The sequence below is a fragment of the Phlebotomus papatasi genome, chromosome 3 (genome assembly GCF_024763615.1).
Source record: "Phlebotomus papatasi isolate M1 chromosome 3, Ppap_2.1, whole genome shotgun sequence".
Lineage (NCBI taxonomy): Eukaryota > Metazoa > Arthropoda > Insecta > Diptera > Psychodidae > Phlebotomus > Phlebotomus papatasi.
The window spans coordinates 38,743,303-38,761,173 of record NC_077224.1 but is presented as its reverse complement, the minus strand read 5'-3'; the positions used below and the strand labels follow the sequence as shown (position 1 = coordinate 38,761,173).

General features: G+C 32.3%; 1 protein-coding gene across 1 annotated transcript in view; it reads right to left on the bottom strand.

The window, feature by feature from the left end:
• Nucleotides 1-13,803, bottom strand: part of LOC129805619 (inactive hydroxysteroid dehydrogenase-like protein 1) — a 34,744-nt gene extending 20,941 nt beyond the window's left edge. The window contains exon 1 of the mRNA XM_055853663.1: nt 12,966-13,803. Coding sequence (XP_055709638.1) covers nt 12,966-13,170 — 205 coding nt within the window. The 5' untranslated portion in view covers nt 13,171-13,803. The remainder of the gene's footprint in view (nt 1-12,965) is intronic.
• Nucleotides 13,804-17,871: the final 4,068 nt, after the last annotated feature.

The following is a 17,871-nucleotide window of genomic DNA, read 5'->3' as shown; positions in this document are numbered from 1 at the left end:
TTGGATTTTTTTTACAACGCCTCAAAAATGATCACAATGGGTGACTTAAACTAAACAATATAATATTATTAAGAAAAAATAGGTATATTGCTATTGCTATAGCGAATTCGTGCACCTCGACACAAGGTTAATGATTGAAATTACTACCTGTTCACACTTTCCATATACATGCTTCATTTGAGTTTTAACATCGCACATTTGTAACCACAATCTAGCAGAATAAATAAATAATTAATTTTTATTGAATATAGTGTTCCTTTAATGCTGAAAAATATTTTCTCAGTAATTAAAAGAGACAAGTGTTGAAAATATGAGTCCTTATGTAATCAAATAAAGGCTAAAAGACGAATTGCTTGCAGAGGAAAATGTCCATGCCTCATACGATCCCAAGCTTCGTAATGCTTAAATTTTATCTCAATAATTAAATAAATCTCAATAAATTTGACTCATCGCACCCATATTTTAAAAACTAGGGGAAAGTGCCCAGTTTTTAAAATATACTGAGGAGTCACATTCATTGAGAAACATTGGAAAAATTTAGTCATTACGAAGCTTGGGATCGTTCAAAGCATGTATAATCTTCCCTATATATAAAATTAAGAGACAAAATTGTACTAAATTTAGAAAACAATCTTAATTCTTCTCAGTGTAAATAATTATTTTAACAGCTTTGTGTCCTCCAGAGTATTACTCAATCATCACATTTGCTAAATATGTAGCAATATAGGTGGAGTGACATAAATTTGACCATAAAATCTGTCATCGGGGTAAGCGAAGGGGCAAGTAAATGGCAAAATTTATGGTATAATTTACCTTGAAAAATTTATTCAATTCTCTGCGAACTGTGCCACTCTAAAACCAATGGATTTTTCAATAATATTCGCTCTGAATATTGTAAAATTTAATGGTTCTTTTTAATGGTACTGTCTCATAATGACAACATTTGATGAAAAGTGCTTAAATTGAGAAATTCGTAGATTGCTCTTTTGATTTTTTTTTTTGCAAAAGTCGAATATCTTATCAACCGAAGATCTGATAGTCACCCAATTCACAATACTTTAGATCAGACCATAACACCACTTTCATTAAAGTATTTTTTTTTTTGATACCTAATCGATACTTCAATCGTGTCTATAAAAAAGCACCTGTTTAATTGATCATAAATTTTGTATTTTAAATGTTTGAAAGATCAATATATTTTTAAAAAGAGATATTTTTGAGAAGACATAAAAAATGTAGCCTCATTAAACTTTTATGGGTTTGCTACATGCATATTTGGTATATTGATTGCTTTGTAAGATGCCTTTAAAATGATTAAATACTTGAAAAGACCATCGTTAAATTATAAGACATTTAACTGTAAGGATCATATTTTTGAACTTTCTTTTTTATATTTATTTATTTTAATTTTAAATGAAAAACTGCCTTTGAAACTCTGTATTTCTTAGAGGTAGTATTAGCGGAGAATGGGGCAGTAGTAAACATTGGGTAGCTTGAAACACTGAAATTTATGTCTACACTACTCCGACTTATATCGACCATTTTTTTCAGTGGACTGGACATGGAATCTGTAGTATCTATGAACTGATATAGGTCTCGTCCTCTGCAGTCTTAGAATGAATTAAAAAAAAATTGCAGTGTTTACAACTACCCTATGTTTACTGCTGCCCCAGCTGCTTCTACAGGCATGAAATTATTTGCGTTCACCGCCGTCTTAGCGTTGATTACCAACCTACTCCGGAGCCAAACGGAACAAATGCTTCTTTATAGGTTGTATAAGTCAGGGAGGGGACAGTACAATATTTTATAAATGAAAAAAAAACAAGAGAACCATGAGAAAAGAAAATCAGTCAAGATGTTATGAATATAACGTAATTCATTCCAGAGAGATACAGAGGTGAATCCGGCTCGACGATTCGGCTACGACGAAACACGGAATACTGGGGGATGTGGTAGATGAACTACTCTTAGACATGACCCAAGCAGTACAAAATTACTTAACCAGAAATAATCGTTATGTCAATCAATACTTAGGTTATTTAATTAACTCAGTTAGTTATTTAGTTGTCTCAAAATAGAATTAGTAAAAGGAGAGATATGATCATAAGGATGATTATTGAATAACATAAGCAGTTGATGAAAGTTACTTCGTTGCAAAGAAGCTTTATCACATGCGAACACTGACTGAGAGAAATCCGAAAAAGTTAAAATAACATTCCGGAAATGTTAATTTTATCCTGCAGTAATGATCCAAAATCGGTGTAAATATTACCCTTTTTAGGTGTATTGGAGGTTAAAATTATCCCTTTTCATGGTAATTTTACCCTTGAAAAGGTGTAAAATTAACATTAAAAAATGTTGATATATTTTTACACCTAAAAAGTGTTAAAATTATGAGGAAAAAAGTTAATCGCACCCTCTTTTTTCTCTCAGTGAAGAACAGTTTAGCACTATAGGAAAATAAAGGAATAAGCAGAGCTTACACTAAAAGAAGCCGGACACTCTGAAATCCACTCTCTTACAAATGTTAGAAATGTGATCGTCTCAAGTCAGGGTATCGTTGAAAATTATTCCAAGATTCCTGACTTTGTGTACACAGGGAATTTCCTCGCCATTGAGAAAAATGAGGATTGGGAAAGGACGAATTCGATTACTTGACACAATCATATTCTGTAACCTCTTCGGGTTAAGAAGTAAATCATTGGGCGATGCCCACCGTGAAACGAAATTCATAAATAAACAGAATAAATTTATAAATTGTCAGTTAAGTGGAAACTATGACTAACATAAGGTTGAGGGGGTTGAGGAAAGATCATTAACGTAATGAAAAGGAGAGGTTCAAGAACCGAACTCTGACGAATTCCAATATTGATACTGGTTGAAATATGAGCAACATCCTCTTAATATTTCGAGGAAATGAAGTGTTTTGTAAGTTTAAGTGCTGGCAAAAGCTAGTAAACAATGACAGAAATGGTGGATAAAAGTGGCGGAATGAGGTAAAGTTTACCTCTTAACCATTTAAGGAGGAGTGGATCACCGGTATTCCATTCGCCTTTATTGTCTTTAATCTACGTAATCTACTATATCTATATCTATATCTGCAATATTTCGCCAACGAAAGTTAGTAAATTCAAAAATTTACTTTCTTGTCATTGCCAAAAATATCGAATGGTGATTAATAAATTTCTTGTAATTAAATTATTACACAACTTTTCTTTATTGTACAATATTTGTAAATTACACTTACAATTTATGGAGTTTATTTAAAAGGTGAGTGTTTATAGAAAAACAGCAGTAAATCCATCGAGTAAAAAGTATTAATAGCTGGCAAACATTTGTTATGTTCATGAAGGGAAATCGCCAATTAATATGTTACAATTAAAATAAATATTTATTTCTCAAGCATGTGAATTTGTAAGTTTCTATGCAAGAGAAATTAGAACAATTGGTCATTTTGTTTTTTTAATGTAGCATGCGATCAATTCTTACAATTAAATGGAGAAAAAGAATTACATAAAAAGCATTAGATATTATTTCACGTGGACAATTACAAGAACAATTAGCGATTGTTTCATCAAGCAAAAAGATATTGAATTGGAATGTGGAGATTAAGATGTTTTTCATAAAAAAAAATGATATAGCAAGTAAACTTATACGCAAATGGATAAGCAATATTTATCCATATAGCATTCAATTATAATTAATAATTATACACTATCTGGAAAGTACACATGTAAATTATTAAATTGTAGGATACATTTGAGGATTTAATAAAGAAATCGTTGGAATAATTTTCAGCATATAAATCGATAGGGAATCGTTTAGAATTTTCCTAAGATTTGAACTTTGATCTTGATGTGTATAAATTTACTTATTTTATTGCAATAGCGCGCATGATTCACTAGATCCTATACTTTGTAAAGTAAATCTCTTATTCAAGCAAACAATTACGTTAAAATCTAACGTAATCGTTATTGAGATGGTCACTTCTGACTTTCTGTGACTTGATTTTCCCTAGAAAGTTCTTTTCCTTGCCTTCTTTTTTTTATATTACTCCCTCTCTTACTACTCGAAAATTACTTTTATCTGGAAAACGTGTTCAATGATATGTCCATTTTTCTATATAAATTCATATTACAATTAAATGGATGTTTCGTCTATGTACGCTAATCACAAACATCTACCTATTACTTCTAAAGGATTTTTAAGGACAAATCAAATATGAAAAATGTCTAAAATGGTTTCTTTTTAAGATAAGCTTACCCAGTTGAATCCTTCAGAAAGGTCCTAAGGCTATAAACAAATCATACAAAATAATAAATAGATAATAAATTATTTGGACATTAATTACAAATTAAATTGATATTTATTTATTGCAATTAAAGTTTGTAGATAATTTATGATGATATGTAAATCAGTAAGAAGGAAAGTGGGGCACTTTTGAATTGAGGCACTTTTGAATTGGGGCACATTTAAAATTGGGCTGTTTCTCCAACTTTGAAGTGGAATTGCACCTTACTGTGGCATTAATTTTGATCTGCAAACTTATTATGAAAATAAATTTGATTATGAAAAGGTTTAGTTTCATAGGAGAAAAGCCCAATTTTAAAAGTGCCCCAATTCAAAGGTACCCCGCTTCCTCCTATAGGGGGAAGTGGGACACGTTTGAAATTGAGATTTTCCACCTATTTTTAAATAAAATTGAGCCTTATCGTGGTATAATTTAGTTGCACAAACAGATTGAGAAGCTAAATTATATCACGATAAGACTTAATTATATTTAAAAATAGGTGAAAAATCCCAATTTCAAAGGTACCCCACTTCCCCCTAATCCAAAAATGGTAAAATTTATCTACATAATTTACTCGAAATCTTTTCGTTTTTTTTTTTTTGTAACAGAAATGTCTTCAAAAAAGTTCATAACAAAGATTTATAAAAGTTTCCAATATTTCGAGTTAAAGTTTGGGAAACTATTGTCCGATAAATAAACAAAAAGTTTTCAACAATAAAAATTGTAACCACAAAGCAATGTCATGGGAAATAAAGTTATTTAATAATAAAGTTGATGTATCGGAGGTGGGGCTACTTTGAACAGTGGGGCTACATTGATATCTGGTTTTTTGCCTATTTCTAAATGAAGCTGGTCTTTACAATTTTTTTATTTAGATTCAATTGTTTTTTCCTATCCAAATTACATCATCTTCAAACCCAGTTTCCTTTAGAAATATGCGAAAAGAACGTATAACAATGTAACCCCACAGCTTAAAGTAGCCCATCTCCCCTTAACAATAAATTGAAACTAATCATCCAAAAGTCAACTTTAGAGAAATTCATTTTTTTACAATTCAAAAATAACAAAAATTAATAATAATAATAAAAGAATTGAATAACAGAAAGTAACAATAATATGGTACTTTAAAAAAAACTATATAAAAGAATCTCTTTCATAATGCAACCTTCAGGTCTCAGATTTACCTAATAACTTAAATTCATCTCCCTTCATAGATTGTGATATTACTAAGAGAAATTCTTCATTGGAAATTCAAAGTGATTTCAATTACTTCTTAAGACTTTTGCAATTTACCGCATTCATTGTTTCGAACCTTAAGATATTCGTGGATAGGGTTCAATGACTTCAATTTATTGCAACATTACACGTAGAATTATCAAAAACTATTCTCTTGAAATGATGAACTGCATTTGCTTAGACGCATTAAATTGCTAAATCAAATATAATCACATTACATGTTACAAAAAATTTCTGTCTGGCGATGAACTGGAGTGATTAAACTTTTTCATATCACAATAAATCAGTAAAATTTTTATCGTGCTCATAAATTTTGTATATTTGCGTCCAATTCATTCTATATACTTGTATCTATATATATTAAAGATGAAAAATTATTCATTCAAACGTAACTCATATTGTTATATTTAAGACATTTATAAGTCTCTTAAGGCATTGCACAATTTCCACACGAAAAAAAATAATGTCTTATTCAACGAAATAAAATTGCTGAAATAGTATAAATTTTAGTGTTCATTTATAATGGAAATTTGCTTGCGTGAATATAAAAATTTAAACATTTTTCTGGGTCTCCCAAATAAATAGGTTGATGACGAAAGATTTTAATGCAGAATTTTTTTTATAGGATTTCACATGCAAAATCAATCTACAAACTGGGTGTCTCTGTACCTCATTAACCATGGGATTTGAATGACAAATCCTTGAATTATCTGTACTAGCAGTTGCTCTTGCAAAACGACAATTAAGTATTTTTATATGCACATAAACCTGGGATTGAAAGAAATCTCACCTAATTCTTTAATAAAATGTGAGGAAATAATTTTAAATAAAAATAGATACTTTGAGGATATTTTGCTATTAGTCATGGATCAAATTGCACAATTAGCAATGAAGAGGTGTTCCTTGAATTGCTGAGAAAATGCAAATGTGCTCTTCATGGATACAAGATGTGCGGGTATTTCTGTATAAAATGTGTGTTAATGCTTTCAGCATTCAAAATGGGAAGTTAACAGGGGGTTTACCAGCACAGTTGGCCAGTGAACTGTGAGTGGTAAATCAGTTGACTGGAAACGATTAGTCACCATGATTGGCTTATTGGTGCCGATCAGTCATCGTAATCGTCTAATTTCACCGATTAAATGCTATAATTGGTTGATAGTAACACGAGTGAACTGTGTGACACACTTACCAAGTAGTAAAAATTAGTTCACATAACGTAAATTTTAGTAAGTCTGGCTTAGGGGAAACTGGGGCACCACCAAACACGGGGTAGCACCAAACACTGCGATTTTTTAATCAGATATTCGACTTCAGAGAGGACAAGACTTATAGAAATTTATATGTATTATAGGGATGCTTGTCCACTGAAGAAATGGTCGATATAGTCCAAGTAGTTTAGAACTAAAAATTAGTGTTTGGTGGTACCCCGTGTTTAGTGGTGCCCCAGTTTCCCCTAAGTCTAAGTCTTGAGTTCAGGCAAGATCCTGAATTTGATTCAGCCACCTTGTCCTAGGTCTGCTCAAGGTTTCCTCACAATGGCTTCCATAGCTTTTCTTGGGGAACCTTTCTTCACTAATGCGCTGGACGTGATCATATTATCAAAGTTGTGCTATCTCAACCCGAAGAAGCAGTTCCTCGAATCTTTGCTCCTTACGACCGGCTACGTTCCTCACTCGATCTTGATGAGCGATTCCCTTAACCATCCGGAGGTACCTCATCTCGGCAACTTGTACTCGCGATCTCACTTTTTGGGTTAATAACCCAAATCTCATAACCAAAGATGAGAATAGGAATGAGCACAGTTTTGAAAACCGATAATTTAGCCGAACGACTACGCCCTGCCTTCTTTAACACGCTTTTGCCAAATTTCCTAATTGCTGCAGAAGCTTGACCATCACTCGCGAATAACACCCCGAGATACTTAAACTTCTCCACCTGTTTCAATGGGACTTCTCTAACATGTAGAGTGCATTGTACAGAATATTGAGGGATTTACCTCCGACTTAACCACGTTAGCCTTCATACCTGTTTCGGAACAAACATTTACAAATCGGTCAAGTGAGTGCCACGATCCAAAAAGATCGAAAGATCCAAAAAGAACCAAATCATCTGCAAAGAGTAGATGACTAATTCCGAAACCCCCAATAGGAATCACATTCTGCCTCTGATTGTCCTCTATTATCTTATCCATATTATGAATAATATTTGTGAAATTCCTGAAAACCTTCCGACTTGGATCTGTTTACACGAACAGAGCTACTAAATTCTCTGTACAATAACTGGATGGCTCCTATCAATTCCTCATTCACTCGCCGGAAAAACTCAAAAGGGAAATTTCCCTATAATTAGAGAATTTTTTTTATTTTTCTTGTTTCCCTTCTTGAATATGGTTACAATTACCCTAACTTCCTATCCTTTGGTGCTCTCCCACTTTACCAAGTCACCAAGTGAGTTTTAGCATTCCATGGATGTATTTCGTTAATTCCTGAAGCCTTTCCAGCCTTCAATTTACTGATCGAATACAAGACTTCACTCTCTAAGGAACTATACTTTTTTCTCTGCCTTTACTCGTGGTTATGTTACAATCAGTGCCTTGTTGAGGATTGAGAAATTGAGAAATTCTGAAAAGTACTCTTTCCAGCGACTCTTTGGTCAGATTTCCTTCCTTTGAATGTTACTCCTTGGATGGAATTGCTCTTCTTCCCTCTGATTGAGTCTTCGGACTGTTTGCCAGAAAGTTCTATTTTCCATCCTATAATCAACCTCCGCAGCTTTTCACTTTCAAGCATATAAAAGTGTAATAACTAAATAATATTTTTTAACTCTTTCATTTAGAAGCTTCAAAACTCAGCCGTTGGGACCTAATTTTTGCAAATTGTAAGACCCACGTAACCCCTTAAAGACGTTAAAACAACGTTTTTATTACCTTATACCAAACCTCTAATTATATAGGGTGGAGTTATCACTTATGGACGTTATACACTTAAAAAAATCTTACAAAATCCTTAAATTATTATCTAAAACAGATTTCTCAAATATCACAAAATTTTTAAATACATCTTAAACTACTTATTTTATGATTTTTCGAAATAAGTTTTACGTAAAAAATTAAGATTTTTTCAAGCTGTCCATAAATGTATAACATCCATAAGCAATGAGTCCACCCTAGTTCCTCTTGAGTTGTTTACCCCTGGGAAATGACTCCTATCACAGTTTTTTTTATTCATTAACTTTTCCATATTCTCGATAAACTTCCCATGAGCAATTGCACAATTCAATTTACTCTGCAACTGATCTTTATAGCATTTATACTTTCGAAAATACCGCAACTTTGTGTATCCCACAAAATATCTCCCTCTTCTAACCAAAAAAACACGTTTTAAACGCGCTTGATTATCTGTTTGCCTTGAAACAATTTTTCTTGCATTTTGTAAAACTTCTGCATTACCTCTTTTGAGAGACAAAATCCATTGCTGGATGATGGCGAAGGAAATGCGCTTTGATTGTGGTTAAAATGGTGAACAAGTTTCTTATGTCTCATGAATGTCTGGTTATTGCATAATTTTCAGAGTCACTTGGCGGATTGAATATAATCATCCCAGCATGGTCAGAAGAAGAGAAACAACAATCCATAAAATTAAAGTGAATTTCTTAAAATGACAAAATTTTCAATTCAATCAAGCAAAATGGCAAAAAATCCAGAGACGTGACACCAAAAGCTATGAATAATTGTTTTCTTTTCACATGCAAGATATTCTAAAAGAACAAACTTTTTTTTTATTGTCTTCTAAGTCAATACCTCGTGTATAGTTTATCTTTATTCGTAACACTCAATTCCCATTGTATTGTTGGGTGACAATAAATTCAGATAGAGGTCAAATCATAGATTAATACATATATTTTTAAATATGCATGTAATACATACATATTTCCTTTTCAATGGGCAAAAATTATGTATTAAAACAAATTATCCCCGCTAATTAAGTTTCTCAATACGCGACATTGATACTTGTATATACGCGATGGCGAGTGATGCAAAAACGAAACTTACATTTTAGCCATCACTACCATTCACACACTTGTACTACCAGCCGAAATACACATTGTACAGCTAAATTGTTTTTTAACCAAAGGTCATTCATAAAATGATTTATTGAAATAATTCTTTTTGTTCCTCAATTAATTCATTCAATGAGCAATGCATAATTCGCTTCAAAAGCAAGTCTTGGAGCATTTTTAGTGTTCCAAAATGCGAAATGTGCGAAATTACATAAATGACAAGACTGGAATATTAATAAGAATCATCCTCTTGCCACATTTTATAAATAAACATGACAGAAATTACAAATTTATGGATGCAAAATTCATTTGGAAAGTTCTCCTTGATGCATTTTTGCGTTTTGAAAACACAAAATATGGAAAAAAGGCGCGAGAATATGAATTTAAAATTGACAATTATATGTTTACGAGAATCTCATAAATATTTATTTAAATAAAATAAAAAAAAATAATAGAAGCAACAAAGTGCTGTTTGGTAATATCTCGGCCATTAATCTCAATAGTACGCACAGAAACTTTGATTTAGGACACATTTTGTAATTGCTTTACAACACGATAAAATGACAACTTTTATTTTAGTTTTATTACCCATTCTAATCGTTAGATTTGCATAAATATATCTTGAAATCAGTATAGCAAGTTTCACTGTCAATCACTTTTAATTAAACAAGAGATTTAGATAGACAAAAAAGTAGGAAAAACTCTCAAAGATTTACATATGACTACATTTCAAGATTTTAGTAAAATTGACAAACATGGGAACTAGTTTATGTAGAAATCAGGATTTTTTTTTTTGAGAAAATAGAATATTAAAAAATAAACACATAAATTAGTTTAGAACAAACCTTGAGTTTTTTTATCTTTTGATTTAGTTGCAAAAAAAACAACTTATGCTCTCTTATGGAATGCTTAACATATGGAATGCTCGAACTCGCCAGATAGAGCTATCCGTGGATTAACTTTTAGCATGATTTTTGGTGTATAATGGTTTATTATCGATTAAAATGATTCATAATCATAAATCAATTCCGAACTAGAACATCGTTTAAGAAGTATGCATGTTAGAACGTTTTTTACTTGTACTTATTCACTTGATCGATTCATCACCGATAAAGAACGATATACAGCCGGGTTCGAAATTTCAATACCTTTCCAAAATATCCAAATTTAACCAAATAGGTTAAAATAAAATGAAACATAATTCAAAATTAATGAGCCAATAATTCAAAATGACGATTTTTCCGGTCAGAAGTATGTTTGGACGTTTGGACAAAATGTTCGCCTAAATTACCTCGAAAACGTATCCGAAAATAAGAGATTATAGTTCCGTTTTTGAAATAAACTAGAAAAACCTGGTTTTTGGGGGTAGTGAAGGAGGTTAACCCTTTAACTACGAGACAGTTTTCGGGGACCGAAAATCAGCAATAAAAATGAAAGCGATAAGGTAAAGTACCCTTTATTCGACCGGTTCCTCTATTCTATCGGTAGATTCATTTATTCAATTTAATTATATTTGCTATAATATTTTGTGTATGATCTAACATTAATAGGTCAATTATTCTTTAAATAATACGAATCAGTGACAAATTCATAGAAATTGATGAAATTCACCATCAAATATTCAAAAATTGACCCACCGGTCGAATAGAGGAACCCGGTCGAGTAAGGGTACTTTACCTTATACAAAATCAGTTAAAGGAGTTACATCTAGCCTTAGAAAATCCAACAAAAATTTAAGTATTTTTTCTAACAATACCAATGAATGATAATTTTCACTTTAATGAAAAATATTATGTTTGAGTATTGTAGTTTCTTTTTCCAAAACGGTTTCGCATAAAAGAAATTGGAAGTATAAAAAATAATTAAAATTAATTTTCATTATGGCAATTTAAAAATTCGTAATTTTTAAGCTTAAAAATTTACCATTTAGCAAATAGCTGGAGACTTGCAAAAAAATATCCTAGATTCCTTCAACCTTCTACTTTTCAATTACTTACAAACATAAGAAAAAAATAACTTTAGGTAGTCAGGAAAAATTATTTTCTTTATGGGACACCGGTGTACCAATCGTCCTTAAAGGGTTAAAGCGGTAAAGGAAGAAAGATCGTGCGAGATAATAGCCATTTATGGGGGGGGCATTAAAGACCGGAAGTCGATATCTTTTACCCTTTCACCTCGTCGATCGAAAGCTCGGGATCAACTTAAAATGTAGTAAAAAAAAATCAAAAAAAATTATTCACTTATTAGAACTGAACCGATTTGTTACCGATGAAGACCAATGCCGCCGAGTTCAAATTTTAATCCTATTACAAAAAATCCAAATTTAACCAAGGACCAATTATAGAACTGCTCTAGCTTCGAGTTCTAGCGTCTATTTTTTATCTCAGCATGCCCTATTGGTTTTGTCTCAAACTGGAATCCTTAGTGGCTCATGGGCTCTTCAGAATACTGGAACCAAAAAATCGTTACAAAGCGTTTTTTAACTTGATCAAGAGAACATAATTCTATCAAAAAAAATGATAGATCAATTGTTTTTCTTCTCTTCTGCTCGAAAAAATAATTCTATACACCTTAGATGACGCAAAATTTTTTTTTATTGATTAAACTTCAAAAAGTTTCTTCGTAATAAGTTTTTTGTTTCAGTATTCTGAAGACCCTCTGAGCCACTTAGGATTCCGGTTTGAAACAAAACCAATAGGGCATACTGAGATTAAATAGGCAGCATTATTTTACATCAAATTAATTATTTTTTTCGACTGTTAATCGGTAAATGGCACATATTTGCTTCTAACAAAAGAAGTTTCTTGGTCCTGGAAGTGGCTTATGTCGGTTAATCGGCAAATTCATCTGTAAGGTGATAGGACATTGTAAATTGTTTGGATATTTTTCGGTTGTCAAAGTCCATTTCCTTCAAGACCTTAATTGTTCCCTTAGTTTTGTCATTTAAACATTTTCCTCACTTTCAGCAAAATTTATGTTAAACTGTATAAAAAATTATTCTAATTAAGTTAATAAAGTCAATAATTAGATTACTAAAGGATATTAACATCTACTGATTGATAACAAATACCATGTAGCTAAATTTATTGCCTAAAGTTATTACTGCTATCCGAAAATAACCGTTTTAACTAACCTACAGTTTCTAACTAACGCAGTTCTGACAATATGAAATTCAAATGGCAATCGTATCTCTTCGTAAAATAATTCATTTCGGTTTGAAAATATCTTTAAATACTCTAATATTTTTTCCAAAAAAAATCTAAGTTTTTCCAGTAAGAAGGTGTAGTATAACTATTGCCAGCAGTGCGTATGGTAATAATTTTATTGTTCAATTAAAGTGCATAACCGGTCTAAAAAGCAATATGTAATTATATTTTACCTGCCCAACTTCCGAATTTCTCAGCCAGTGTTTGATGTTCTTGAGGCAGGAAATAGGGAGCTAGAACTGCTTTTACAATGAGCACGAGAGATCTCAAGTTGTCATAACTCCAACTGATGATAGCCCAAATTCCAGCAATTGATAGCAATATCACAACCACCACATAGGCATTAAACGAGAGGGAATTGATAAGACCGTCGAGCATTTTTTTTTTAAATTTTAGACTTCAGGCGATAATTTTTCAAAGTTAATCCCCTTCAAAGATGTTCAACACCTTTCAAAATTGGCACAAAAATTTAAATCACAAGAAAAATTCTAAAACAAATTAACTTATCGGTAGTTTGAAGAAAGGAAGAATAGAGTTAAATATTATGAACTAGAATAGCAATGAACACGAAGTGTTATTGACGGAATTGTGACATCCTCTTGCGCACTGCACTTCACAGGGATTGTCTGACAATTGATCACTTGTGGGATATTCAATCATAAAGAGACCATCTCCCACACGTTTTTTTTTCCTCTTCCTTACATCACATCACAATTTTCACTGTCTTATTGAGAGGCACATTATTAACTGACGCGTTTTGTATGAAGAGACCACTCGAGGAGTCTCCTCCAGTCACAATCTATTCACAACTAACGCAGTTTGTCTGAAAATGGTCATAAATCGAGGCACTAGTATGAGAAACTGACCCCCACCAATATTATCGATTACCTCCAGAAGACTGGGTGCTTCCATCAGAAATTCTCTGCTGGAAAATTCCCATTGTAGCTATATATTGTGGATTTTCCACACGACACCCAAGTACTCTTGAGCCTTGTTCTGCTCTCCAAGTTGATTATCTGAAAAAGAAGACAACGTTTTCTATTAACAAAATATTGCTTAAAAATAAATAAATAACTTATTTAAATCTTATTGAACACCCTATTAAGAAAAACATACAAAACTTTCACTTTACCACCACCTAAAATGTATAGTGTTTTTTTTTTACCAAACCTAACATACTCCAAGTATGTTTAATATGCTTAATTTTATTCACAAATACAGCGATGCAACGTGCACTTAATAATATAAATTGTCGATATCTATATATAGTAATTGACACTTTTTTCCCACCTCTTAGCACATTTACTCCCCCCCTTCACTCCCACTCTTTAAATTCCCATGCCATATGCAGTGACTTTTAACTCGATTCACTTAACTGGTGTATCTCACCATTATCATTATTCACCTGTATTGGAGTTGGAGGTCTATGAATGAATTTTCTACACGTACAATTTTTAATAGAGTACATTTAAAGCCAATTAAACCGATTCAGGGGAAAATAGAAAAAAAAATAGCGATGAAAATTCCCGCCAAAATCTGCCAGTGTATTCAGGCGAAAAACTAAAGATTTGAGCACTACTTGGGACACATAAGACACCAACCAAAGATGGTATTTTCCTCAGTGTAGGCAATTTTAAATCTCAGTCGAATATAAAAAAAAAATGAAGTAAAAAGAAAAGCTGTGGAAGTGCCTCTAAAAATTGCAATTTTTCATCCAGAAGAATAATTGCTGAGAGCTTTAATGTATTGAAACAGTGTGGTAAGTTTAAGGGGTGCGAGTGGCAACAGAAATCACCCATTCATCCCCAGAAGAGGCCGCAGCAGAGGCAGCAAATCATCGAGAAATGGGAATGTGGAGTCGTTCGTTGGGCGTCTGGTCGACGACGATCATCACTAGTGTGCACAAGGCGCTTGTTTTCGATAGGAAGAGGTGTACAACATTTCATTGAAAATCCTTTCAATTTTCGAAACTTCAGTAAAATAGTAATTTTAGGCTCATAAAAAATACTATATACAAAAGCAACTCTTAAATAGGGTGGAATCACCACTTCTCGCCAGTGCCCCACTTTTCACCACTTAAATTGAAATCGCTATTTTTCGCGATTTATGAAATAAATGAGCTGAAAAGTTACTTGTATTTTTACTACTGCTAAGTACAGAGTCGAAAAATAGTAATTATTCATTTTGAATTTGCAATTTTGAGCATTTTTTAGAGCAAAATTTTAAGCAAGTGCATCGAATCCAATATTTCTTACCAAATATACTGAATGTCATCAAATTTTCTCAAAGCAAAATGTATCTTTTTGGATAAAACATTTGTCTATTGAATATTTAATCACACTTGTGAAATAGATAAAATTTTTATTTAGGTTATTAATATTTCATTTTATATTTTATTAACAGTAGACTCTCACTCAATCGGCTCTTTTTCAATCGGGCGTCAAATTTTGTTGACAATTTTCACGCTTAATTATGAAGCTAATTCGCTCAAATTCGCTGTAGTTCTTCCTATTTTATCGAGATTCTTTATAATTGAGCGCTTTTTGTGGTATTTACAATGACTTTGACGCCCAAATCTATCGATAAACCGGATGACACTTTGCCCCATATTCCCGATTGAGAGAGAGTCTACTGTATATAAAAATGAGACATGGCGAAAAGTGGTAATATATTTGAATGATTTTCCCACTTATCGTCATGTCTTTTCAATAGGCGACGCTAACTTCACTTCGTAGATTCTCAGTTGTCAAATCTGGATTGTTTACCTTATGTAATAGTCCAATAGTTTGATTTATCAAATAAAAGCGAAGAAAAATCATTTAAAATGATTAATTAGGCTAATCATGAGGAAAGAGAAATACTGATTGTATTCTTTGCATCAAATTGCCCAAAATAGTTGACGAAGTGGTTATTTTTGCATTGTCAATAAAAATCAGTTTTTTAAGTAGTCTAGGGTTTAATTGGAGGACTATTGTTTTCACGAATCTGCAGCTAATAAATTTAAGTTACTTTGTGTTAAATTTGAGTTATATTGTAATAGGAGTTCAAAATTAATTACCGTTTTTTCTAAACATGGCGATAAGTGGTTACTCCACCCTAGAATGATCATTCAGTATGATAGACAAACGCTTTGATAGACAAACCCTGTTTTACATACCCATTTAACCGTGGATTTTTTTGAGTGAAAAGTGTAGTATCCAAAAACCAGAGAGGCAACCGAAAACCCTAAATTGGCAACCTACGTAGTTTTGGAGATATCTCGTGAAATGTGTACGAAAACAGGCAAAAAATCACATTAAAACCGGTCGCATTTTCTAGAGATAATGTCACCCCCTGTCTAAAACAGTGCTTGCAACTAGGAATACATGCAAAATTGAATTTTGAGAATATAGAATCAGGTCGAGCAACTTTTCCAAAAAATTGAAGATAGTGAATTCGAGATTTTTTATATCGAATTTTAAAGGGGTAGCAAAGCGTCCCAGGCTTTGCGAAATGCTGGAACTCGTGACTTAGATGCTATACCCCAAAAGTACTTTCGTATCATTTATCTTTCACCGGTTTTCAACCGATTCATAAATCATTCGAAAGATTCCCCAAAATTGTTTTAAAATTAAATAGAATTGATTTTCGGATAAAAATTAGTTATCAACTATGAACCGGTTCATTACCGGTTTAGAACTGATTGGAACAGATTCAGTTTTATAGAAAATTTCAAGACCTTTCCAACGAGCCCAAACATGACCCCATTCGCTTGATAAATGCGCTCTATAGTGTCTTTTTAGCCATTAACCTTGAAAAACCGTTATTAGGAATGATTTAACGGTATTGTCGTATAAGGGCGAAATGTCCTCTTGGGTAATTTCTAAAACATATCCAAAAATTTAAAAAAAATCGTATTTATCTATTTATTTGATTTTATCGCTCATATTCGTTTAGCAAATGAGTTTTGAAATAAAAATGCAACTGCGTGGAACTGCCCCATCCTCCCCGACCTAAAAAATATGACTTTTTCTTCTGTTTTTAAATGGAGCTGAGCCATAATATAACACAGCTTCACTATTGGTTTGTGGAGCCAAATTATATCATGGCGTAGCGCACTTCTTATATTTACAAAAAGAAGAAAAAGCCTTATTATAAAGATGACCTAATTCACAGATGCGCCACATCCCTCTAAATAATATTTAATGATACCTTTCTAAATCATCCAAGATCATGAAATTCCGACAGTTACAACAGAAGGTACCACAGTTTTAACATTATTTAGCAGTACAGTTTTAACATTATTTTTTAATTTTAATCTCTAATAGCTTGAAGTTAGCGAGGTCGAAGAAGGTCTCATTGTGGTCTTAATCAAAAAGTATGAAATACAGTTCAGAAGTAACATTAAAACTTGAGACGCTTGAACTAGTATTTTCAATGCTGGATAAGTTATTCAGAAAACAAAATTTGGGCGTGTTGCCAAATGGCGGAAGGGCCCTTCATCACTAACTTCTAGCCATCCCAAAATTCCTATTGTAGACCGAATAAAAAATTGTTAACTGAACAATATACAAAATAGCGAAAATAGCAATAAAAGTTCGGTACATCGAAATAAGCAAATAAGTAATAAATCATCTCCAGTTTAGCTAAACATTGGGGTTTTGATCAAAAGAGAACTTAATGACTCACTTATCGATGGCGTAAGGGAACTGGGGTAGTAGTAAACAGGGGTAGTTGTAAACATTGTGAATATTTTAATTAATTTTAAGACTCCAGAGGATAAAACCCATAAGCATTCATAGATACCATGGGGATGTATGTCCACAGATGAATTGGTCAATAAAATCCTAATACTTTAAAAATAAAAATCATTTTTCCCGAAAAATTTTGATATTGCGATTATTTTGGTCATTTGGATTTCCACCTGGAAATTAAAACTGCTCGAAATGTAGCAATACCAATTCTTTCCTACATCTTTTAGGATTATATTAATGCATTTACTAGAGATATTGAGATTTTCATTATTTTAAAAGGATTAATAATTAGTCAGAAAACAGCATTTGGGGTAGATCTAAACAGGAAATTTCCCCGTAATTGTGG